Consider the following 27,454-nt stretch of genomic DNA (forward strand, 5'->3'; position numbering starts at 1 on the left):
CATGGGACTTCCTTGGTTTTTACTGACAGCCCAATTGGACATGGCAGTCATGGGACTCGCTGGGTTTTTACTGACAGCCCAATAGGACATGGCATGGCAGTCATGGGACCAGCTTGGTTCTTATTGACTGCCCAATAGGACATGGCAGTCCTGAGAGTCGCTTGGTTTTTACTGACTGCCCAATTGGACATGGCAGTCATGGGCCTCGCTGGGTTTTTACTGACAGCCCAATAGGACATGGCATGGCAGTCATGGGACCAGCTTGGTTCTTATTGACTGCCCAATAGGACATGGCAGTCCTGGGACTCGCTGGGTTTTTACTGACTGCCCAATAGGACATGGCAGTCCTGGGACTCGCTGGGTTTTTACTGACAGCCCAATAGGACATGGCAGTCCTGGGACTCGCTGGGTTTTTACTGACAGCCCAATCGGACATGGGCGTCATGGGACTCGCTTGGTTTTTACTGACAGCCCAGTAGGACATGGCAGACATGGGACTAGATGGGTTTTTACTGACAGCCCAATAGGATATGGCAGTCATGGGACTAGCTGGGTTTTCACTGACAGCCCAATAGAACATGGCAGTCCTGGGACTCGCTGGGTTTTTACTGACATGTTACTAGGATTGGGTTTACTTCAGAAAGATCATGGCTGATAGTGAGACCCAGGAGCTTCAATGACTGAACTTCCTCAAGAGGATTGTTAAGAAAGTAGATGAACTCGGCATCCTCCGTCATACAATGTCCTAGGTTTTTACTGACAGCCCAATAGCACATGGCAGTCCTGGGACTCGCTTGGTTTTTACTGACAGCCCAATAGGACATGGCAGTCCTGGGACTCGCTGGGTTTTTACTGACTGCCAAGTAGGACATGGCAGTCATGGGACTCGCTTGGTTTTTACTGACAGCCCAATAGGACATGGCAGTCCTGGGACTCGCTTGGTTTTTACTGACAGCCCAATCGGACATGGCAGTCCTGGGACTTGCTTGGTTTTTACTGACAGCCCAATAGGACATGGCAGTCCTGGGACTCGCTGGGTTTTTACTGACAGCCCAATAGGACATGGTAGTCATGGGACTCGCTTGGTTTTTACTGACAGCCCAATTGGACATGGCAGTCATGGGACCAGCTTGGTTCTTATTGACTGCCCAATAGGACATGGCAGTCCTGAGTGTCGCTTGGTTTTTACTGACTGCCCAATTGGACATGGCAGTCATGGGACCAGCTTGGTTCTTATTGACTGCCCAATAGGACATGGCAGTCCTGGGACTCGCTGGGTTTTTACTGACTGCCCAATAGGACATGGCAGTCATGGGACTCGCTTGGTTTTTACTGACAGCCCAATAGGGCATGGCAGTCATGAGACTCGCTTGGTTTTTACTGACAGCCCAATAGGACATGGCAGTCATGGGACTTGCTTGGTTTTTACTGACAGCCCAATAGGACATGGCAGTCCTGGGACTCGCTGGGTTTTTACTGACAGCCCAATAGGACATGGTAGTCATGGGACTCGCTTGGTTTTTACTGACAGCCCAATAGGACATGGCAGTCCTGGGACTCGCTGGGTTTTCACTGACAGCCCAATAGGCCATGGCAGTGCTGGGACTCGCTGAATTTTCACTGACAGCCCAATAGGACGTGGCAGTCATGGGACTCGCTTGGTTTTTACTGACAGCCCAAGAGCACATGGCAGTCATGGGACTCGCTTGGTTTTTACTGACAGCCCAATCGGACATGGGAGTCATGGGACTCGCTTGGTTTTTACTGACAGCCCAATAGGACATGGCAGTCATGGGACTCGCTTGGTTTTTACTAACAGCCCAATAGGACATGGCAGTCATGGGACTCGCTTGTTTTTTACTGACAGCCCAATAGGACATGGCAGTCCTGGGACTCGCTGGGTTTTTACTAACAGCCCAATAGGACATGGCAGTCATGGGACTCGCTTTGTTTTTACTGACAGCCTAATAGGACATGGCAGTCATGGGACTTGCTTGGTTTTTACTGACAGCCCAATTGGACATGGCAGTCATGGGACTCGCTGGGTTTTTACTGACAGCCCAATAGGACATGGCATGGCAGTCATGGGACCAGCTTGGTTTTTACTGACAGCCCAGTAGGACATGGCAGTCATGGGACTCGCTTGGTTTTTACTGACAGCCCAATAGGACATGGCAGTCATGGGACTCGCTTGTTTTTTACTGACAGCCCAATAGGACATGGCAGTCCTGGGACTCGCTGGGTTTTTACTGACAGCCCAATAGGACATGGCAGTCATGGGACTCGCTTGGTTTTTACTGACAGCCTAATAGGACATGGCAGTCATGGGACTTGCTTGGTTTTTACTGACAGCCCAATTGGACATGGCAGTCATGGGACTCGCTGGGTTTTTACGGACAGCCCAATAGGACATGGCATGGCAGTCATGGGACCAGCTTGGTTCTTATTGACTGCCCATTAGGACATGGCAGTCCTGAGAGTCGCTTGGTTTTTACTGACTGCCCAATTGGACATGGCAGTCATGGGACTCGCTGGGTTTTTACTGACAGCCCAATAGGACATGGCATGGCAGTCATGGGACCAGCTTGGTTCTTATTGACTGCCCAATAGGACATGGCAGTCCTGGGACTCGCTGGGTTTTTACTGACTGCCCAATAGGACATGGCAGTCATGGGACTCGCTTGGTTTTTACTGACAGCCCAATAGGGCATGGCAGTCATGGGACTCGCTTGGTTTTTACTGACAGCCCAATAGGACATGGCAGTCATGGGACTTGCTTGGTTTTTACTGACAGCCCAATAGGACATGGCAGTCATGGGACTCGCTGGGTTTTTACTGACTACCCAATAGGACATGGCAGTCATGGGACTAGCTGGGTTTTCACTGACAGCCCAATAGGACATGGCAGTCCTGGGACTCGCTGGGTTTTTACTGACAGCCCAAAAGGACATGGTAGTCATGGGACTCGCTTGGTTTTTACTGACAGCCCAATAGGACATGGCAGTCCTGGGACTCGCTGGGTTTTCACTGACAGCCCAATAGGCCATGGCAGTCCTGGGACTCGCTGAATTTTCACTGACAGCCCAATAGGACGTGGCAGTCATGGGACTCGCTTGGTTTTTACTGACAGCCCAATAGCACATGGCAGTCATGGGACTCGCTTGGTTTTTACTGACAGCCCAATCGGACATGGGAGTCATGGGACTCGCTTGGTTTTTACTGACAGCCCAATAGGACATGGCAGTCATGGGACTCGCTTGGTTTTTACTGACAGCCCAATAGGACATGGCAGTCATGGGACTCGCTTGTTTTTTACTGACAGCCCAATAGGACATGGCAGTCCTGGGACTCGCTGGGTTTTTACTGACAGCCCAATAGGACATGGCAGTCATGGGACTCGCTTGGTTTTTACTGACAGCCTAATAGGACATGGCAGTCATGGGACTCGCTGGGTTTTTACTGACAGCCCAATAGGACATGGCATGGCAGTCATGGGACCAGCTTGGTTCTTATTGACTGCCCAATAGGACATGGCAGTCCTGAGTGTCGCTTGGTTTTTACTGACTGCCCAATTGGACATGGCAGTCATGGGACTCGCTGGGTTTTTACTGACAGCCCAATAGGACATGGCATGGCAGTCATGGGACCAGCTTGGTTCTTATTGACTGCCCAATAGGACATGGCAGTCCTGGGACTCGCTGGGTATTTACTGACTGCCCAATAGGACATGGCAGTCATGGGACTCGCTTGGTTTTTACTGACAGCCCAATAGGGCATGGCAGTCATGGGACTCGCTTGGTTTTTACTGACAGCCCAATAGGACATGGCAGTCATGGGACTTGCTTGGTTTTTACTGACAGCCCAATAGGACATGGCAGTCCTGGGACTCGCTGGGTTTTTACTGACAGCCCAATAGGACATGGTAGTCATGGGACTCGCTTGGTTTTTACTGACAGCCCAATAGGACATGGCAGTCCTGGGACTCGCTGGGTTTTCACTGACAGCCCAATAGGCCATGGCAGTGCTGGGACTCGCTGAATTTTCACTGACAGCCCAATAGGACGTGGCAGTCATGGGACTCGCTTGGTTTTTACTGACAGCCCAAGAGCACATGGCAGTCATGGGACTCGCTTGGTTTTTACTGACAGCCCAATCGGACATGGGAGTCATGGGACTCGCTTGGTTTTTACTGACAGCCCAATAGGACATGGCAGTCATGGGACTCGCTTGGTTTTTACTAACAGCCCAATAGGACATGGCAGTCATGGGACTCGCTTGTTTTTTACTGACAGCCCAATAGGACATGGCAGTCCTGGGACTCGCTGGGTTTTTACTAACAGCCCAATAGGACATGGCAGTCATGGGACTCGCTTTGTTTTTACTGACAGCCTAATAGGACATGGCAGTCATGGGACTTGCTTGGTTTTTACTGACAGCCCAATTGGACATGGCAGTCATGGGACTCGCTGGGTTTTTACTGACAGCCCAATAGGACATGGCATGGCAGTCATGGGACCAGCTTGGTTTTTACTGACAGCCCAGTAGGACATGGCAGTCATGGGACTCGCTTGGTTTTTACTGACAGCCCAATAGGACATGGCAGTCATGGGACTCGCTTGTTTTTTACTGACAGCCCAATAGGACATGGCAGTCCTGGGACTCGCTGGGTTTTTACTGACAGCCCAATAGGACATGGCAGTCATGGGACTCGCTTGGTTTTTACTGACAGCCTAATAGGACATGGCAGTCATGGGACTTGCTTGGTTTTTACTGACAGCCCAATTGGACATGGCAGTCATGGGACTCGCTGGGTTTTTACTGACAGCCCAATAGGACATGGCATGGCAGTCATGGGACCAGCTTGGTTCTTATTGACTGCCCATTAGGACATGGCAGTCCTGAGAGTCGCTTGGTTTTTACTGACTGCCCAATTGGACATGGCAGTCATGGGACTCGCTGGGTTTTTACTGACAGCCCAATAGGACATGGCATGGCAGTCATGGGACCAGCTTGGTTCTTATTGACTGCCCAATAGGACATGGCAGTCCTGGGACTCGCTGGGTTTTTACTGACTGCCCAATAGGACATGGCAGTCATGGGACTCGCTTGGTTTTTACTGACAGCCCAATAGGGCATGGCAGTCATGGGACTCGCTTGGTTTTTACTGACAGCCCAATAGGACATGGCAGTCATGGGACTTGCTTGGTTTTTACTGACAGCCCAATAGGACATGGCAGTCCTGGGACTCGCTGGGTTTTTACTGACAGCCCAATAGGACATGGTAGTCATAAGACTCGCTTGGTTTTTACTGACAGCCCAATAGGACATGGCAGTCCTCGGACTCGCTGGGTTTTCACTGACAGCCCAATAGGCCATGGCAGTGCTGGGACTCGCTGAATTTTCACTGACAGCCCAATAGGACGTGGCAGTCATGGGACTCGCTTGGTTTTTACTGACAGCCCAATAGCACATGGCAGTCATGGGACTCGCTTGGTTTTTACTGACAGCCCAATCGGACATGGGAGTCATGGGACTCGCTTGGTTTTTACTGACAGCCCAATAGGACATGTCAGTCATGGGACTCGCTTGGTTTTTACTGACAGCCCAATAGGACATGGCAGTCATGGGACTCGCTTGTTTTTTACTGACAGCCCAATAGGACATGGCAGTCCTGGGACTCGCTGCGTTTTTACTGACAGCCCAATAGGACATGGCAGTCATGGGACTCGCTTGGTTTTTACTGACAGCCTAATAGGACATGGCAGTCATGGGACTTGCTTGGTTTTTACTGACAGCCCAATTGGACATGGCAGTCATGGGACTCGCTGGGTTTTTACTGACAGCCCAATAGGACATGGCATGGCAGTCATGGGACCAGCTTGGTTCTTATTGACTGCCCAATAGGACATGGCAGTCCTGAGAGTCGCTTGGTTTTTACTGACTGCCCAATTGGACATGGCAGTCATGGGCCTCGCTGGGTTTTTACTGACAGCCCAATAGGACATGGCATGGCAGTCATGGGACCAGCTTGGTTCTTATTGACTGCCCAATAGGACATGGCAGTCCTGGGACTCGCTGGGTTTTTACTGACTGCCCAATAGGACATGGCAGTCCTGGGACTCGCTGTGTTTTTACTGACAGCCCAATAGGACATGGCAGTCCTGGGACTCGCTGGGTTTTTACTGACAGCCCAATCGGACATGGGCGTCATGGGACTCGCTTGGTTTTTACTGACAGCCCAGTAGGACATGGCAGACATGGGACTAGCTGGGTTTATACTGACAGCCCAATAGGATATGGCAGTCATGGGACGAGCTGGGTTTTCACTGACAGCCCAATAGAACATGGCAGTCCTGGGACTCGCTGGGTTTTTACTGACATGTTACTAGGATTGGGTTTACTTCAGAAAGATCATGGCTGATAGTGAGACCCAGGAGCTTCAATGACTGAACTTCCTCAAGAGGATTGTTAAGAAAGTAGATGAACTCGGCATCCTCCGTCATACAAAGTCCTAGGTTTTTACTGACAGCCCAATAGCACATGGCAGTCCTGGGACTCGCTTGGTTTTTACTGACAGCCCAATAGGACATGGCAGTCCTGGAACTCGCTGGGTTTTTACTGACTGCCAAATAGGACATGGCAGTCATGGGACTCGCTTGGTTTTTACTGACAGCCCAATAGGACATGGCAGTCCTGGGACTCGCTTGGTTTTTACTGACAGCCCAATCGGACATGGCAGTCCTGGGACTTGCTTGGTTTTTACTGACAGCCCAATCGGACATGGCAGTCCTGGGACTTGCTTGGTTTTTACTGACAGCCCAATAGGACATGGCAGTCCTGGGACTCGCTGCGTTTTCACTGACTGCCCAAGAGGACATGGCATTCCTGAGACTCGCTGGGTTTTTACTGACAGCCCAATAGGACGTGGCAGTCCTGTGACTCGCTTGGTTTTCACTGACAGCCCAATAAGACGTGGCAGTCCTGGGACTCGCTTGGTTTTTACTGACATCCCAATAGGACGTGGCAGTCCTGGGACTCGCTTGGTTTTCACTGACAGCCCAATAGGACATGGCAGTCCTGGGACTCGCTTGGTTTTTACTGACATCCCAATAGGACGTGGCAGTCCTGGGACTCGCTTGGTTTTCACTGACAGCGCAATAGGACGTGGCAGTCCTGGGACTCGCTTGGTTTTCACTGACAGCCCAATAGGACGTGGCAGTCCTGGGACTCGCTTGGTTTTTACTGACAGCCCAATAGGACATGGCAGTCCTGGGACTCGCTGGGTTTTCACTGACAGCCCAATAGGACATGGCAGTCCTGGGACTTGCTTGGTTTTTACTGACAGCCCAATAGGACGTGGCAGTCATGGGACTTGCTTGGTTTTTACTGACAGACCAATAGGACATGGCAGTCCTGGGACTCGCTGGGTTTTCACTGACAGCCCAATAGGACATGGCAGTCCTGGGACTCGCTTGGTTTTTACTGACAGCCCAATAGGACATGGCAGTCATGGGACTCGCTTGGTTTTTACTGGCAGCCCAATAGGACATGGTAGTCATGGGACTCGCTTGGTTTTCACTGACAGCCCAATAGGACATGGCAGTCCTGGGACTCGCTTGGTTTTTACTGACATCCCAATAGGACGTGGCAGTCCTGGGATTCGCTTGGTTTTCACTGACAGCGCAATAGGACGTGGCAGTCCTGGGACTCGCTTGGTTTTCACTGACAGCCCAATAGGACGTGGCAGTCCTGGGACTCGCTTGGTTTTTACTGACAGCCCAATAGGACATGGCAGTCCTGGGACTCGCTGGGTTTTCACTGACAGCCCAATAGGACATGGCAGTCCTGGGACTTGCTTGGTTTTTACTGACAGCCCAATAGGACGTGGCAGTCATGGGACTTGCTTGGTTTTTACTGACAGACCAATAGGACATGGCAGTCCTGGGACTCGCTGGGTTTTCACTGACAGCCCAATAGGACATGGCAGTCCTGGGACTCGCTTGGTTTTTACTGACAGCCCAATAGGACATGGCAGTCATGGGACTCGCTTGGTTTTTACTGGCAGCCCAATAGGACATGGCAGTCATGGGACTCGCTTGGTTTTTACTGACAGCCCAATAGGACGTAGCAGTCATGGGACTCGCTTGGTTTTTACTGACAGCCCAATAGGACATGGCAGTCATGGGACTCGCTTGGTTTTTACTGACAGCCCAATAGGACATGGCAGTCATGGGACTCACTTGGTTTTTACTGACAGCCCAATCGGACATGGGAGTCATGGGACTCGCTTGGTTTTTAATGACAGCCCAATAGGACATGGCAGTCATGGGACTCGCTTGGTTTTTACTGACAGCCCAATAGGACATGGCAGTCATGGGACTTGCTTGGTTTTTACTGACAGCCCAATAGGACATGGCAGTCCTGGGACTCGCTGGGTTTTTACTGACAGCCCAAAAGGACATGGTAGTCATGGGACTCGCTTGGTTTTTACTGACAGCCCAATAGGACATGGCAGTCCTGGGACACGCTGGGTTTTCACTGACAGCCCAATAGGCCATGGCAGTCCTGGGACTCGCTGAATTTTCACTGACAGCCCAATAGGACGTGGCAGTCATGGGACTCGCTTGGTTTTTACTGACAGCCCAATAGCACATGGCAGTCATGGGACTCGCTTGGTTTTTACTGACAGCCCAATCGGACATGGGAGTCATGGGACTCGCTTGGTTTTTACTGACAGCCCAATAGGACATGGCAGTCATGGGACTCGCTTGGTTTTTACTGACAGCCCAATAGGACATGGCAGTCATGGGACTCGCTTGTTTTTTACTGACAGCCCAATAGGACATGGCAGTCCTGGGACTCGCTGGGTTTTTACTGACAGCCCAATAGGACATGGCAGTCATGGGACTCGCTTGGTTTTTACTGACAGCCTAATAGGACATGGCAGTCATGGGACTTGCTTGGTTTTTACTGACAGCCCAATTGGACATGGCAGTCATGGGACTCGCTGGGTTTTTACTGACAGCCCAATAGGACATGGCATGGCAGTCATGGGACCAGCTTGGTTCTTATTGACTGCCCAATAGGACATGGCAGTCCTGAGTGTCGCTTGGTTTTTACTGACTGCCCAATTGGACATGGCAGTCATGGGACTCGCTGGGTTTTTACTGACAGCCCAATAGGACATGGCATGGCAGTCATGGGACCAGCTTGGTTCTTATTGACTGCCCAATAGGACATGGCAGTCCTGGGACTCGCTGGGTTTTTACTGACTGCCCAATAGGACATGGCAGTCATGGGACTCGCTTGGTTTTTACTGACAGCCCAATAGGGCATGGCAGTCATGGGACTCGCTTGGTTTTTACTGACAGCCCAATAGGACATGGCAGTCATGGGACTTGCTTGGTTTTTACTGACAGCCCAATAGGACATGGCAGTCCTGGGACTCGCTGGGTTTTTACTGACAGCCCAATAGGACATGGTAGTCATGGGACTCGCTTGGTTTTTACTGACAGCCCAATAGGACATGGCAGTCCTGGGACTCGCTGGGTTTTCACTGACAGCCCAATAGGCCATGGCAGTGCTGGGACTCGCTGAATTTTCACTGACAGCCCAATAGGACGTGGCAGTCATGGGACTCGCTTGGTTTTTACTGACAGCCCAAGAGCACATGGCAGTCATGGGACTCGCTTGGTTTTTACTGACAGCCCAATCGGACATGGGAGTCATGGGACTCGCTTGGTTTTTACTGACAGCCCAATAGGACATGGCAGTCATGGGACTCGCTTGGTTTTTACTGACAGCCCAATAGGACATGGCAGTCATGGGACTCGCTTGGTTTTTACTGACAGCCCAATAGGACATGGCAGTCATGGGACTCGCTTGTTTTTTACTGACAGCCCAATAGGACATGGCAGTCCTGGGACTCGCTGGGTTTTTACTGACAGCCCAATAGGACATGGCAGTCATGGGACTCGCTTGGTTTTTACTGACAGCCTAATAGGACATGGCAGTCATGGGACTTGCTTGGTTTTTACTGACAGCCCAATTGGACATGGCAGTCATGGGACTCGCTGGGTTTTTACTGACAGCCCAATAGGACATGGCATGGCAGTCATGGGACCAGCTTGGTTCTTATTGACTGCCCATTAGGACATGGCAGTCCTGAGAGTCGCTTGGTTTTTACTGACTGCCCAATTGGACATGGCAGTCATGGGACTCGCTGGGTTTTTACTGACAGCCCAATAGGACATGGCATGGCAGTCATGGGACCAGCTTGGTTCTTATTGACTGCCCAATAGGACATGGCAGTCCTGGGACTCGCTGGGTTTTTACTGACTGCCCAATAGGACATGGCAGTCATGGGACTCGCTTGGTTTTTACTGACAGCCCAATAGGGCATGGCAGTCATGGGACTCGCTTGGTTTTTACTGACAGCCCAATAGGACATGGCAGTCATGGGACTTGCTTGGTTTTTACTGACAGCCCAATAGGACATGGCAGTCCTGGGACTCGCTGGGTTTTTACTGACAGCCCAATAGGACATGGTAGTCATAAGACTCGCTTGGTTTTTACTGACAGCCCAATAGGACATGGCAGTCCTCGGACTCGCTGGGTTTTCACTGACAGCCCAATAGGCCATGGCAGTGCTGGGACTCGCTGAATTTTCACTGACAGCCCAATAGGACGTGGCAGTCATGGGACTCGCTTGGTTTTTACTGACAGCCCAATAGCACATGGCAGTCATGGGACTCGCTTGGTTTTTACTGACAGCCCAATCGGACATGGGAGTCATGGGACTCGCTTGGTTTTTACTGACAGCCCAATAGGACATGTCAGTCATGGGACTCGCTTGGTTTTTACTGACAGCCCAATAGGACATGGCAGTCATGGGACTCGCTTGTTTTTTACTGACAGCCCAATAGGACATGGCAGTCCTGGGACTCGCTGCGTTTTTACTGACAGCCCAATAGGACATGGCAGTCATGGGACTCGCTTGGTTTTTACTGACAGCCTAATAGGACATGGCAGTCATGGGACTTGCTTGGTTTTTACTGACAGCCCAATTGGACATGGCAGTCATGGGACTCGCTGGGTTTTTACTGACAGCCCAATAGGACATGGCATGGCAGTCATGGGACCAGCTTGGTTCTTATTGACTGCCCAATAGGACATGGCAGTCCTGAGAGTCGCTTGGTTTTTACTGACTGCCCAATTGGACATGGCAGTCATGGGCCTCGCTGGGTTTTTACTGACAGCCCAATAGGACATGGCATGGCAGTCATGGGACCAGCTTGGTTCTTATTGACTGCCCAATAGGACATGGCAGTCCTGGGACTCGCTGGGTTTTTACTGACTGCCCAATAGGACATGGCAGTCCTGGGACTCGCTGTGTTTTTACTGACAGCCCAATAGGACATGGCAGTCCTGGGACTCGCTGGGTTTTTACTGACAGCCCAATCGGACATGGGCGTCATGGGACTCGCTTGGTTTTTACTGACAGCCCAGTAGGACATGGCAGACATGGGACTAGCTGGGTTTTTACTGACAGCCCAATAGGATATGGCAGTCATGGGACGAGCTGGGTTTTCACTGACAGCCCAATAGAACATGGCAGTCCTGGGACTCGCTGGGTTTTTACTGACATGTTACTAGGATTGGGTTTACTTCAGAAAGATCATGGCTGATAGTGAGACCCAGGAGCTTCAATGACTGAACTTCCTCAAGAGGATTGTTAAGAAAGTAGATGAACTCGGCATCCTCCGTCATACAAAGTCCTAGGTTTTTACTGACAGCCCAATAGCACATGGCAGTCCTGGGACTCGCTTGGTTTTTACTGACAGCCCAATAGGACATGGCAGTCCTGGAACTCGCTGGGTTTTTACTGACTGCCAAATAGGACATGGCAGTCATGGGACTCGCTTGGTTTTTACTGACAGCCCAATAGGACATGGCAGTCCTGGGACTCGCTTGGTTTTTACTGACAGCCCAATCGGACATGGCAGTCCTGGGACTTGCTTGGTTTTTACTGACAGCCCAATCGGACATGGCAGTCCTGGGACTTGCTTGGTTTTTACTGACAGCCCAATAGGACATGGCAGTCCTGGGACTCGCTGCGTTTTCACTGACTGCCCAAGAGGACATGGCATTCCTGAGACTCGCTGGGTTTTTACTGACAGCCCAATAGGACGTGGCAGTCCTGTGACTCGCTTGGTTTTCACTGACAGCCCAATAAGACGTGGCAGTCCTGGGACTCGCTTGGTTTTTACTGACATCCCAATAGGACGTGGCAGTCCTGGGACTCGCTTGGTTTTCACTGACAGCCCAATAGGACATGGCAGTCCTGGGACTCGCTTGGTTTTTACTGACATCCCAATAGGACGTGGCAGTCCTGGGACTCGCTTGGTTTTCACTGACAGCGCAATAGGACGTGGCAGTCCTGGGACTCGCTTGGTTTTCACTGACAGCCCAATAGGACGTGGCAGTCCTGGGACTCGCTTGGTTTTTACTGACAGCCCAATAGGACATGGCAGTCCTGGGACTCGCTGGGTTTTCACTGACAGCCCAATAGGACATGGCAGTCCTGGGACTTGCTTGGTTTTTACTGACAGCCCAATAGGACGTGGCAGTCATGGGACTTGCTTGGTTTTTACTGACAGACCAATAGGACATGGCAGTCCTGGGACTCGCTGGGTTTTCACTGACAGCCCAATAGGACATGGCAGTCCTGGGACTCGCTTGGTTTTTACTGACAGCCCAATAGGACATGGCAGTCATGGGACTCGCTTGGTTTTTACTGGCAGCCCAATAGGACATGGTAGTCATGGGACTCGCTTGGTTTTCACTGACAGCCCAATAGGACATGGCAGTCCTGGGACTCGCTTGGTTTTTACTGACATCCCAATAGGACGTGGCAGTCCTGGGATTCGCTTGGTTTTCACTGACAGCGCAATAGGACGTGGCAGTCCTGGGACTCGCTTGGTTTTCACTGACAGCCCAATAGGACGTGGCAGTCCTGGGACTCGCTTGGTTTTTACTGACAGCCCAATAGGACATGGCAGTCCTGGGACTCGCTGGGTTTTCACTGACAGCCCAATAGGACATGGCAGTCCTGGGACTTGCTTGGTTTTTACTGACAGCCCAATAGGACGTGGCAGTCATGGGACTTGCTTGGTTTTTACTGACAGACCAATAGGACATGGCAGTCCTGGGACTCGCTGGGTTTTCACTGACAGCCCAATAGGACATGGCAGTCCTGGGACTCGCTTGGTTTTTACTGACAGCCCAATAGGACATGGCAGTCATGGGACTCGCTTGGTTTTTACTGGCAGCCCAATAGGACATGGCAGTCATGGGACTCGCTTGGTTTTTACTGACAGCCCAATAGGACGTAGCAGTCATGGGACTCGCTTGGTTTTTACTGACAGCCCAATAGGACATGGCAGTCATGGGACTCGCTTGGTTTTTACTGACAGCCCAATAGGACATGGCAGTCATGGGACTCACTTGGTTTTTACTGACAGCCCAATCGGACATGGGAGTCATGGGACTCGCTTGGTTTTTAATGACAGCCCAATAGGACATGGCAGTCATGGGACTCGCTTGGTTTTTACTGACAGCCCAATAGGACATGGCAGTCATGGGACTTGCTTGGTTTTTACTGACAGCCCAATAGGACATGGCAGTCCTGGGACTCGCTGGGTTTTTACTGACAGCCCAAAAGGACATGGTAGTCATGGGACTCGCTTGGTTTTTACTGACAGCCCAATAGGACATGGCAGTCCTGGGACACGCTGGGTTTTCACTGACAGCCCAATAGGCCATGGCAGTCCTGGGACTCGCTGAATTTTCACTGACAGCCCAATAGGACGTGGCAGTCATGGGACTCGCTTGGTTTTTACTGACAGCCCAATAGCACATGGCAGTCATGGGACTCGCTTGGTTTTTACTGACAGCCCAATCGGACATGGGAGTCATGGGACTCGCTTGGTTTTTACTGACAGCCCAATAGGACATGGCAGTCATGGGACTCGCTTGGTTTTTACTGACAGCCCAATAGGACATGGCAGTCATGGGACTCGCTTGTTTTTTACTGACAGCCCAATAGGACATGGCAGTCCTGGGACTCGCTGGGTTTTTACTGACAGCCCAATAGGACATGGCAGTCATGGGACTCGCTTGGTTTTTACTGACAGCCTAATAGGACATGGCAGTCATGGGACTTGCTTGGTTTTTACTGACAGCCCAATTGGACATGGCAGTCATGGGACTCGCTGGGTTTTTACTGACAGCCCAATAGGACATGGCATGGCAGTCATGGGACCAGCTTGGTTCTTATTGACTGCCCAATAGGACATGGCAGTCCTGAGTGTCGCTTGGTTTTTACTGACTGCCCAATTGGACATGGCAGTCATGGGACTCGCTGGGTTTTTACTGACAGCCCAATAGGACATGGCATGGCAGTCATGGGACCAGCTTGGTTCTTATTGACTGCCCAATAGGACATGGCAGTCCTGGGACTCGCTGGGTTTTTACTGACTGCCCAATAGGACATGGCAGTCATGGGACTCGCTTGGTTTTTACTGACAGCCCAATAGGGCATGGCAGTCATGGGACTCGCTTGGTTTTTACTGACAGCCCAATAGGACATGGCAGTCATGGGACTTGCTTGGTTTTTACTGACAGCCCAATAGGACATGGCAGTCCTGGGACTCGCTGGGTTTTTACTGACAGCCCAATAGGACATGGTAGTCATGGGACTCGCTTGGTTTTTACTGACAGCCCAATAGGACATGGCAGTCCTGGGACTCGCTGGGTTTTCACTGACAGCCCAATAGGCCATGGCAGTGCTGGGACTCGCTGAATTTTCACTGACAGCCCAATAGGACGTGGCAGTCATGGGACTCGCTTGGTTTTTACTGACAGCCCAAGAGCACATGGCAGTCATGGGACTCGCTTGGTTTTTACTGACAGCCCAATCGGACATGGGAGTCATGGGACTCGCTTGGTTTTTACTGACAGCCCAATAGGACATGGCAGTCATGGGACTCGCTTGGTTTTTACTGACAGCCCAATAGGACATGGCAGTCATGGGACTCGCTTGTTTTTTACTGACAGCCCAATAGGACATGGCAGTCCTGGGACTCGCTGGGTTTTTACTGACAGCCCAATAGGACATGGCAGTCATGGGACTCGCTTTGTTTTTACTGACAGCCTAATAGGACATGGCAGTCATGGGACTTGCTTGGTTTTTACTGACAGCTTGATGCTGTGAAGTTTGGATGTAGTCAAGGCCTTCAAGATCATTGGAAGGTCCCGTGATGAAACTGAGTCGATGGGTTTATCACGACGTCATCACAGACAGGTCAGTGGTGTCTCTGTCTTCTACCGGCTCTTTTCTGATCTTTCCATGCTTTCTATGCCCCATGTTTTTGCAGGACTCATGCGGTCCACCATCATCCCCCTTCTGGGGAAACTATCTAAATCCAGGATCACTGCTCACCTCCACTCATTTGTTCCTCATTTTTCCCACCTGTGGAATCAACTCCCACATCCTCTTCAATCCCATTGTTCCCTCCAGCTCTTCAATACAGTTGTTCGCCATGAACTCAGATCGTCCCCAATCCAAAACGATGATCTTTTCTACCCTCATTAATCGCACTCATATTCATCCTTCCAATTTTCCCTCCTTGGAGTTTCCTTCTGCATCCATCCTGTCCACCCCATGCATCCTTTGTGTTCGACTTGTCCACCCTATACATTCTCTTATCCAACTTGTCCACCCCATGCATCCTCTGTGTCCAACTTGTCCACCCCATGCATCCTCTGTGTTCAACTTGTCCACCCCATGCATCCTCTGTGTCCAACTTGTCCACCCCATGCATCCTCTGTGTCCAACTTGTCCACCCCGTGCATCCTCTGTGTCCAACTTGTCCATCCCATGCATCCTCTGTATCCATCTTGTCCACCCCATGCAGCCTGTGTGTCCAACTTGTCCACCCCATGCATCCTTTGTGCCCACCATACCCAGTTGTACCCAGCTGCTCCTGGACTCTGTGTCCTTCTCTCCTGACAAGGTGGAGAATTTTCTGTCAATCCTCGACTATAATTCTGCAACTGGACCAGACGGCATCAGCCTACGGGTCCTAAAATCCTGCTCTGCCGCTCTTTCACACCCTCTCTCTGTTCTCTTCACGCTCTCTTTTGCTCAAGGTCATCTGTCATCAGCTTGGAAATCAGCCAACATCACCACTTTACACAAAAAGGTGCAAAAACAGATCCTTGCGACTACAGACCAATCAGCCTGCTCCCAATTATCAGCAAAGTCATGGAATCCATAATTGCTTCGGATATCAAATCCTTCCTCTTCTCCAATGGCTTGATCTCTGATCATCAATTTGGATTCAGACCAGGTCACTCTACTCTGCACATGCTGCTTCTGCTGTCTCAACAATGGATGGAGGTCCTCAATGCCAAACAGGAAATCAGAGCCGTCTCCCTTTACATATCACGTGCCTTCGATACAGTATGGCATCCCGCTCTGCTCACCAAACTCTCCTCCTATGGTATCCATGGAAATCTCCACGCATGGCTTGCGGACTTCCTCTCTGGTCGTAGTCAACATGTGGCCCTGAATGGATTTCTCTCATCTTCCCATTCCTGTTCAGGCTGGAGTTCCCCAAGACAGTGTTCTGGGCCCTGTGCTTTTTCTGGTCTTCATCAATGATCTCTCTGACTCTCTTGAAAATCCTCTCTATCTCTTTGCTGATGACCCCACTCTCTGCCGTTCCATACCACATCCCTCAGATCGGCAGTCTGCAGCTTCCTCACTCTCTGCAGACCTAGCAAAAATCACACTGGTCAAACAAGTGGAACATGTCTTTTAATCCTGACAAATCTCTCTCTCACTATGTCTCTCTGAAAAGACCGACTGGACAACCATCCCATCCACTTTCTGAACAATCTCCAAGAATCTACTGAACATCTAATCAAGAATCTAATCAAGAATGAACATCTACTCTCCAAAAAGTTCTGTCACTCAAGATTTTGGGTCTCACTATCTGCCATGATCTTTCCTGGGAAAACCACATTTCCAAGCTGGCCTCCAAAGCCAGTCGCCAACTGGGCATCCTCCGTCGTGCGAAGTCCTTCCTTGGCACAGCTGAGCTCCTCACCACATACAAGGCTTTCATCCGCAGCTCAATGGAATACTGTTCCCCACTCTGGGCCGGTGCTCCTGCCTCACACCTAGCTCGGCTTCACGCTATTAAAACCAAAGCTTTCAGAATCATTGGAATCTCCCGCGATGAAGCTAAATCTGAGGGCCTTTCACTCACTCACTGCAGGCAGGTAGGTGGTCTTTCTGTCTTCTACCGACTCCTCTCCGGCCTTGCTCCCGCAGCTCTGTCTGTGCTCTGTCCCCCAAGTACTCCTACAGGTCGCATAAGATCTGACAGCAACCCTCTTCTGGTGAAACTGCCAAAATCAAGACTCTCTGCTCACCGTCACTCTTTCTTTCCTCTTTTCTCCCACCTCTGGAACAAACTCCCTCACTCTCTTCAATCCCACTCCTCCCTCCAGGTCTTTAAAACAGCTGTTCACCACCATCACTCATCTTCCCCCATTCAAAACCTTGATCTTTTCTACCCCCGGTCAATTCACCCCAGATCCACTTTTTTGAAATACCGACTTCTTTCCTGGAAGTCCTAGCAGTGTCCATGTGTTTTATACCTCTCCCACCCCCCCCCCCACCCCGCCCTTCCCATGCCCCTTCCCCCCAAGCCCCCACCCTCCCACAGATCTCCCGATGTCCCTGTTCACTACTGTTGTACTTGTGTGCTTCCCTCTCTCTCCCCATATTGTCTCCCGCTCCCTTTATCACATGTTTTATGTGTCAGTTTGTTTTTATGTGAGTTAATGTTAGCTCTTACACGAGCCTCAATCTTGTTACCAAAATAAAAAATTAATAAAAACTTGCCCATCCATCCCATGCATCCTCTGTATCCAACTTGTCCATCCCATGCATCCTCTGTATCCAACTTGTGCACCCCATGCATCCTCTGTGTCCAACTTGTCCATCCCATGCATCCTCTGTATCCAACTTGTGCACCCCATGCATCCTCTGTATCCAACTTGTCCATCCCATGCATCCTCTGTATCCAACTTGTCCATCCCATGCATCCTTGTGTCCAACTTGTGCACCCCATGCATCCTCTGTGTCCAACTTGTCCATCCCATGCATCCTCTGTATCCAACTTGTCCATCCCATGCATCCTTGTGTCCAACTTGTGCACCCCATGCATACGTCTTTTGCATCCTGTGTTTGTCTGTTACGACCTGATCCATTCAGTTTACGAGCTCTTCCATGAACCTCGACTTTGTATCCAAAAGAGAGATCCATAATGTTTTAGCATCGATTTCTTTATGACATTTTCTGCAATGAAAACTAAATGCCAACTATGAACTGCTGTCACATGTTTCAGCGCTTGTATATGCCAACATTAAAACCACCAACCCTGAACCCTGTGAAAATAACAAAGGGATGCAGCATTTGTCATTTTTATTGACATACCTGTGAAACTTGCGTGGTTTTGATAAATTTTCCAGGAGAAATTCGTCTGAACATTTCTTTTTTCCTTCCATCACAAGCCACACATTTTCCTTTGTTCCTGCATCTCTACTGTCACTTGTTTCCACTGTAATCTTGTAGGCTGCACAGCACACACAACACACAAGGAGCCATTACTCAATCTGATAATATGCATGATGCACATCCCTTATTTACACGATCAATGGTGAATGATTGAATAAAATGGTCTCGGAATTTCTAAGAATACACAGCACTCGACATCTTTTTGTTGTGACTCCGTGAATCTTGAATTTGATTCTTCCTTTCTCCAAATCAGGACACAAACACCCACTGTGCAAAATAATAACTAAGAATCATCATTACCAGCCTCGGTGGCTTTATGGTCAGTGCTCTGGTTTAAGTCTGAGAGGTCAGTGGTTCGAACCCTGGCCGAGTCATACCAAAGGCTTTAAAAATGGTACGTGCTGCTTCCTTGCTGGAGGCTCAGCAATTAAAAAAGCATAGAGCATGGACAAACAACCACAGGCTTTGATGGGTCAAATGGCCTCCTCCTGCGTCATAGTTCCTTGTAAAGGAAGATATGATGATTAGCACGTCCCCCGCGTAACAGGAGACTGGGTTCTGCAATTACGTGTGTGTATGCGTGTGTATGTTTTACAGACAAAAGCATCGTTATGATGCAATATAATCAAAATGTCAACGTTCACAGTCCTTATATATATTTCCACGATGTACATTATGCATGCACAATACAGTGACAGCAGACGCACAGACGTTGTCCATGGGTTCTCGGTGTGTCCCGGTGCGACATGACAGCTCCCTCAGTGTCTGCCCATCTTCCTCATCAACAGCTAGCCAGCGGTCACAGTGGAAGCGAAACGAGCTACCCATTACATCATCCCAGACTTCAACAGAATCCAGGTGCCATCCTGGGCAGAAGCCTGTGCGTACAAAGTCATGGCATGAAATAAAGTTATCGACACAGAAAAACTTTAGCTTCACACAGTAGGAGATCAAAGGATTTGGCTTCTATCATTTCGTGATTCAAACTTTATTTTAAAAGCATAATTAAAGGGAACATATATGTTGCATAGGATTTTCTACCATTCTGCGATGATGATACCTAAATGTCGTTTTGCACCTGAAGTGAACTACGGCCATGCCTCGTATTCTCGGAAAAAAGGGATGTCAAGAGTTTGTCATCATCACGTTTTACATGGGCCAAATACTAGAGAGAGCTCTGGTAGTATTGTGATGTAAATGTCAGAGAAAGTTCTTAAAAGATTGTTTGCTTACAGGAGAACATTACGAATCATGTGACACATTTGTTAGAAATTTCTGTTTTGATAAATAGCAGATTGGTTTACTCCAGAAGTTTGTTATTGTGTTCTAATATCTCTCAGTTTAACCCAGTGGAACAAAAAGATTTCCACTCTCATTTCACCAATTCCTTTAAACGAACAATAAACCCGTCCTTGTGGACGTGTCAGTTCCCCCACGACAAACTTACATGGAGAGAATCCCCCACCTCCACCATGAACCCCTGCGTCTAATAAAAATGTTTTTGTCCCCGAATACCCGTCCATGCACCCCAAGAGTACAACTACCAGTTTTCAACACATTCCGTCCAGAAGTTCATACTTCACCAATTTCGTTCCATTCACAGTGGAAAACGATGCAGTACAACATGGGCTCACTTGCAGTGTAAAAAGGCCATTATGGATTGCCAGCAAAAACATACCGAGTTTGTCAGATATGTTATTGATCCTTTCTACTTAGTCCAATAGCAGAGCCACACTAGGCAGTGAAAGAGATCTTCCTCAATACATGTAAGAGGAGATCCTCGCGAGCACTGAGTGATGATTGCCAATGTCCAATTGACTGACAGTTCCGTGATTCAGAGGACGGTGAGCACAAGGCTAAGTAGATTGCTCCCTCTTGTTGATCCTTTTACTACCTGGCACATGCCCATATCGGAAACTGTAATTGATAAATTGAATGCGGGATGGCAATTCACAAGGTAGTGGAGGCCCACTTAAGTAGAAGTCATGTGCTCTAAGAGTCTAAAGAGAGAACTGACAATTTTTGAGTTTGTTTATGATCATCCCTCATCGTTTGGGGTAAACAAAAATTAGAGTATAATGAGAAAGCTCAAAGTAATAACTCCGTCCAGGATTTCAAACTGCATTTGCATTTTATAATAAAATCAAGAAGAAAAAGACATAAATGTCATAGCCCCCGCCGTGGTTTTGGTAATTTTGCTGTATGGGTGACAACATTTTTTGGTCAGATGACAAAACAAAATCTTCTGCATATGTATACTCATGTATTGTCTTTGTGCCAAGTTTGAAGAAAATCGGTTCATGCATGTCCAAGAAATGGATGGGGACATGCTTGAGTAACAAAATGGCCACCAGTCGACCATCTTGGATCTGATCTTGAAAAAAAATGACGTGCATATGTAATCCATCATTCGTTATCTGTGTGCCAAATTTGAACAAGATTGGTAAATGCATGTCCAAGAGATGGTTGAGGCCGCAGTCAATATCAAAACAACTAGTATGCCATCGAGACTAACTATAATACCAAGTAGAAGAAAGTTAAAGATCACCTTAAAGATCACCAAGGAGCAAGAAGCACAAATGCTTGGTCGATGCGACACCAACCTGAATTGTCATGCCATATTCGGATTTTCGCCAACTCCCCCACACTCAGCATATTCGTGAAACAAAACGAGTCACAGTTGCCACGCTCAAACTTATTGCTGTGTTCTGCAGAATGCTTGAGCCGAAGGATTCCGGAATCGCCATGTTCTCCAAATAGGAGGAGGGTCACATTGGCATCTGTTCCTGCTCCTGGACAACGCGGGAAGAGCAGCACCACTGTCATACATCATTGCATCACATTCAACCACCCAACACAAAACAAACGTGCAAATTTTCAGCCTCCATTCAATAGCTTGACGAGAAATTCCTTTATTGATTTGTAGGCATGAAATGAAATGTGCATTTTTTTTTTTTTTGCAATGTATAAAGTTGTGGATCAAGGAGTGAAAAGGGGGGATGCATTACAGGTGTGGTGAGAGAAACGACCTTTTTTTTTTTTACCTCTGACACCGAGGTGGATGGAGATTATGTTTTCACCCCGTCTGCCTTTTTGCTTGTCTATTTATTTGTGAACAGGATGGCTCAAAAAGTTGTGGACGGATTCGGACAAAATTTGGTGGAGAATTTGGGTATGTGACAAAGACGAAATGTTTAGGTTTTGGTCAAGATCCGAATCTGGATACTAGTATTTTCTGCGATTCTTCACCATTGAGAAATAGGGCCAAAAACAATACATAGCAGAATATCTAAAAAGGATTATTGACGGATTCGGGCAAAACTTGGTGGACAGGTTTGGTGACAAGGAGGAATTGGTTAAATTTTGGTGAAGATCTGAATCCGGATCCAGATGCAATATTTTAAAGTGATTCTTCACCATTGCGATATAGGGTCAAAAAGTATATATAGCACGATATCTCAAAAAGTTATGGATGATTTGGTTAGGTGACAAGAACAAGTCGATTAGATTTTGGTTCAGGTCCGGATCCAGATCCGACCTATCAGTGGGATACAAACGATAAACTGTTCAGCCTGGCGAAGGTATGCGCTCTACCGAGTGTCGTTCTAGTTGTGCCTGTGTTTGATTTTTTACAATATTATATCCTAACTGATGTTGTTTCAGGAATCAAATTGTTTGCTGCTCTAAATGATGCACCAAAGTCATGTGTTTATACGATGAATCCGGATGAATTACTGTTCGCATGATGATTGATGCGTGCCTCCGTCATTATTCTGACATGACCTGAAAGATCGCTTGTTTTAACAGTAATGGTGTAACTGGTTGTGTCCACCACTGGTTCGCCTTCTACCACAGCAGCCAGATCTCGAACCAACTGTTTGCTTCCCCAGCTTCGAGACAGCCAATCACCCAATAGAAAGGTCGTCTCTTCACCATGCTCCACACTTCGCATCAAAATCTGTGCACATCATCAGGCAAAATGGAGGTAATATCATTTCTCCTTGGAAATAACACCAGCAAAATTAATCGGTAAAAACTACTTTATAATTTCTGAAAATACAACTTTGGACAACAAGGAAGAATTTAACAATGTTACAGGTCAAAAGACAATGTTATTGCAAAATACAGGGTGGCCTGAAAGTGGCTTTACACCTGCTAAATTTCTCGCACGTCCTTCCCTTCCCCTCTGCCCTGGAGAATGATGAAATGCATAGACACAGCGACTGATTAATTATTGTACACAGGTACTGCACAATAAAACCTGTATATTGTTGCGGTTTTGGAAAGACCCCAGGGAGTCACATTCAACACGTATTAGAACCCTGGAGTTTTGCAATTCCGTTCAGTTAGGTTACCCTTCCCCTATTATCAGAGGACAAGGCAATGCGTTGTGTGTGTTTATAGCAGGTTCGAATCACCTTTGTAATTCCTCCCTTTCTAAATTTCCTCAATTCTATCCCTTCTAATCTCTTTCTCCTAGCCTCTTAACCCCTCTCCTTCCCAGCATCTCTTTACAGCGCATCCATACACAAAAACAACATGCATTGCAAAACACATTCATGACATTACGTTACATTACAAATTAAAGCCATTGAAGCCCAAGTGTAATCAATGTGAACAAGAGAAAAACTACATGGCCGAGGACCAAGCGGCTGAACAAAGCACCACGTATGGCTGAACAAAGCACCACGTACGGCTGAACAAAGCACCACGTACGGCTGAACAAAGCACCACATACAGCTGAACAAAGCACCACGTACGGCTGAACAAAGCACCACATACGGCTGAACAAAGCACCACGTATGGCTGAACAAAGCACCACATGTGGAACTGGGTGTTGGCTCCAAGGAAATACTCCAATGGGAAAGCTGCATATGAAGGTCATAGAGCACTGGGGTGACCTTCAATCCCAAGGACACGCATCAACCAAAGGGCTATAAAACCCACACATCATAAGACTCGAGGCCAGTACACGTCTGGGGACGTCACAAGTTAAGCTGCACCTATGAGAACGAGTCTCTGCCAGGAAGAGACTCTGAGAGGAAGCATGCTGATGCCACGGAGCGAGGAAGTAGACACGCCGCAGAGTTCCCTAGATGCACCAACCATCACACTGACTCACACAATCTGTATCTACTATCACTACTTCTAATCTGTTTAATTGTAACACATAAAGACCTCCTACGATTGCCCCATGACCTGTCATGGTGGGGTTACTCATTTGCACCCCACAGTTTCCTCTCGGACATACATTCCATACACCCGCATCTCTTGCGACTTCTTCTTTCTTTCGTGTATCATCAGATGGCCAGCTCAGTGTCTTGCAGCCATGCCCTCGTCTCTGGTCCTACGTCGAAGAGGTCGGCTTCTGAAGGTGGTCTGTATAGGGGGCAGGTGGCAATTATGTGTTCGGCAGTCTGCTCAGGCTCGCCGCACTCACACGCGGCGCTGTCTGCAAGGCCCCACATCTTCAGCGATGATTTGAAGCGGCTGACCCCCGTACGTAGACGGTTCAGCAAGGTCCATTGCAGGCGTGGTAGGTCTTCTCCTACGACGCCACCGCCTGGGTCCCAGATGTAGCGGTGGATGCGGGTGGGCCCGGCCGTTTCCCACACCTGCTTCCAAGATGCCGCCAGCCATGCGCTTCTAGACAGGTCCTCATCTCTTGTGACATTGTCCTCTCTTCCACCTCTTTCTCCCTTCTCTCCCCTGCCCACCCCCCACAACCTATCCCCTACTCACAGGACCCACATCGTCCAGCTGGCTCACGTGCAGGTGAGAGGGGTCGCCAACATGCCCAAATTATTCTTCCTCCTGCTGTCCGCTTTCTTGTCTAATTTCCCAGATGTATGAGGTGCTGATGTCATGTGTAGTAAGTGATAAGATCAAATGTACGAGTACAAGGGGTTTTTGAGTGCTGGGGGCTAACACTGTTTATTGTGTGACACTGCAATCTTCTTTAAATGCATATGCCTTTCATTAGAGACTTGTTATTTCCAAAGCTGCTCAGTATCTCTTTTCTCCATTGGTTAGACCTATTATGCCATTACTAAATGGGAGGTTGTACCCCACTGGTTTGCTACGGTTATAGACTAGCCGACATCCCACTTGTGGTTCCACTCTGCCATTCCTAATTGATAGACAAGGGTGGGGCATCGAGAGCATGGTTCCCCATCTGGGGGGGGTTAGTTCACCAGGGAGGTAACGTGAGATTTGGAAGCAGGAATCCTACCAGAATTAACTGTCTCAGACGGAATCCGTGGTTGCTTAGCAACCTGTTTTGCCGCAGAGTTGTCTGCAGTCGTCATTGGCTTCAGGGTCGAAGGTCAGGAAGTGGGTCTGAGAGAGGCCACTCGTTACCCGGCGGCAGTGCCGTAACAATATAAAAAGAGTTTAATAACAAATGCTTTACTGGACTGGAGAAGGGTAAACGGACTTTCAGGCCACCATGTACAATGTAACATAATATCTGAGAATCATACGGACAACAGCATAGATCCTATTCCGCACATGAGCATAAATTGAATCCAGACATAAGCAAGCTCTCGCGGAGCCACAAGTCAGTTCAAAAAATTCCCATTTGGCTATAAACCAAGAAACAACTGAGATTGATATATCAAACAGAGGGTGATTAAAGAAGAAGAATTTCTAAATAATTTGATGATACTAATTTGGCCAAGGTACAATCTCTAAATTCCTGTCTTGTTCGCAAGATTCCATGACATCTTCATAACAATCCCAAGGGAATTTCTTATGATGCCACTAATGCCAACACTAATGAAAACTAGAATGGCCGTGAGTAGAGAGCATACCTCCGCCTGGTTGGCCATATCACTCAATGGTGAAGAATCACTTAAAAAAGTATACTGGCTGGATCTGGATCCGGATCATCACCAAAATTGAATCGATTCTTCCTTGTCACATACATAACCTGTCCAACAAGTTTCGTCCAAATCAATCCACAACTTTTTGAGATATCCTGCTCTGTATCGTTTTTGGCCCTATCTCACAATGGTGAAGTATCACATAATAAATAACTCTCATATCCGAATCCATATTCAGATCTTCACCAAAATTGAAACCAATCGTCCTTGTAAGACACCCAAACGGTTCACCAAATTTCGTTCAAATCCGTCCACAACTTTTTGAGATATCCTGCTATGTATCGTTTTTGGCCCTATAGTCAGGTTCACTATGTAATTTCGTTGGAATTTTTGGGGGATTTGGAAAACTATATATTTTTGGAAACTATATTGTATAGTCAGTCAGAAAACCAATGTTGCTATTTGCACAGACTCCTGTATGGCGGCCATCTTGGATTTTCAAAATTGCCGCCATAGAACTAATTTTTCTCAATATCTCAGCTTCTAAATAACATAGAGCTTTGATTCTAACGGCTAAACATACATTTTCAAGGGCCCCGAATCCAATGGTAACAAGTTCGATAAGCTAGACATGACCATAGAGCTCCTATGTGGCGGCCATCTTGGATTTTTCAAACTGGCCGCCGTAAACTTGATGTTTCTCAATATCTCAGCTTCTAAACAACACAAAGCTTTGATTCTAACGGCTAAACATACATTTTCAAGGGCCCCGAATCCAATGGTAACAAGTTCGATAAGCTAGACATGACCATAGAGCTCCTATGTGGCGGCCATCTTGGATTTTTCAAACTGGCCGCCGTAAAACTGATGTAACTCACCTTCTAAAGAGCACAGAGCTTTGATTCATCATTGAGTAAAGTCATCATCATCCTCATCATCGCTTTCGTTCATCACATCTTGAGAGTCCTCATCATTTTGGCACTGGATGTCACACTGACAAAGGTCTGTACAAGCCAAGTTGTTTGTTCTGCAGGAACATCTAGATGAAGAACAGTCTGTTTTGCACTGACATCTAACCATTTGAATGATGGCCTTGGGGGCTGGAGGCTCCTCAGTTGTGGTTGGTTTCACTTGTCCATCCGTGTCTTTGTAAAAGCCGTTTTGCAGGGGATTCAGCTGAGGATCCTGTTGAGCAATGCTTGCCTGACCCCACACTCTGGCTTGGATATGGACTATAAGGATGTGCTGCTTGAGAGCTCCAAGAGTAGGAGGAAGCCTGTCACTTTCTGCCATGTATTTGCAAAAGAGACCATCGTAGTTCGGGGATGCTGTCGATGTGGATGCCATTTGGAGAGTAAGCAGCGCATACTAAGTTAGCTAGTGTGGACAACATGTCCTCCGTCACTTCAGTTGCATCTGAAAGCATTCGCATGGTGTCTATGACATCTTCACTTGCTTTGAGGTAGACATGCAGCCAGGTTGCTTTGCCTATTCGAGAGAACCTCCCAGTGTTGTCTGCCCCTGTGAAAGCATGAAAGGCTGGCAACGCCTTTGCTCTTTCGACCCCTAGAGCTGTCCACAGTGGCTCTATTTGAAGTATTCCAGAGGCCATGGAAATGGATGTATTCCTCAGCAGTAGGTCATAGTTTGCTATGACTAGTACCAGGACATCTGTGTCGGGAGAGAAGAACACCAACTGCGCATCATGTGGGTTTCGCTGGGATGCCAGCACGGCCTGGTGGATCAACAGGGTGTCAGCTTCTTCATGGTTGTTGTCCTCGAAGAGCAGGTCACTGTTGCTCCTAGTACGCCCTGAAGCAGACGTGATGATCAACTTGGATGAGTGACTGTTGTATTCTAGAGTTTTCGCTGCCAGATAGTCAGTCAGATCAGCCTTTGTTTTGTCATGAGAAAGGAATCTGCTCATTGGGATGTGTTTGATGTTGGTGTCATCTCTGACTTGATACTGTACTGCATC

The 27,454-nt window shown here is 48.4% G+C and overlaps 1 protein-coding gene across 1 annotated transcript in view; it reads right to left on the reverse strand.

The window, feature by feature from the left end:
* The window catches only part of LOXHD1 (lipoxygenase homology PLAT domains 1), a 181,154-nt gene that overhangs the window by 15,458 nt on the left and 138,242 nt on the right, over window positions 1–27,454 (reverse strand). The window contains exons 36-39 of the mRNA XM_068108949.2: window positions 22,436–22,610; window positions 21,256–21,444; window positions 19,360–19,530; window positions 18,572–18,710 (exon numbers count right to left, since the gene is read on the reverse strand). Of these exons, the coding sequence (XP_067965050.2) occupies window positions 18,572–18,710; window positions 19,360–19,530; window positions 21,256–21,444; window positions 22,436–22,610 (674 nt within the window). The remainder of the gene's footprint in view (window positions 1–18,571; window positions 18,711–19,359; window positions 19,531–21,255; window positions 21,445–22,435; window positions 22,611–27,454) is intronic.

This window comes from Myxine glutinosa, chromosome 2 (assembly GCF_964187855.1).
Source record: "Myxine glutinosa chromosome 2, kmMyxGlut1.1, whole genome shotgun sequence".
Classification (NCBI taxonomy): Eukaryota; Metazoa; Chordata; class Myxini; order Myxiniformes; family Myxinidae; genus Myxine; species Myxine glutinosa.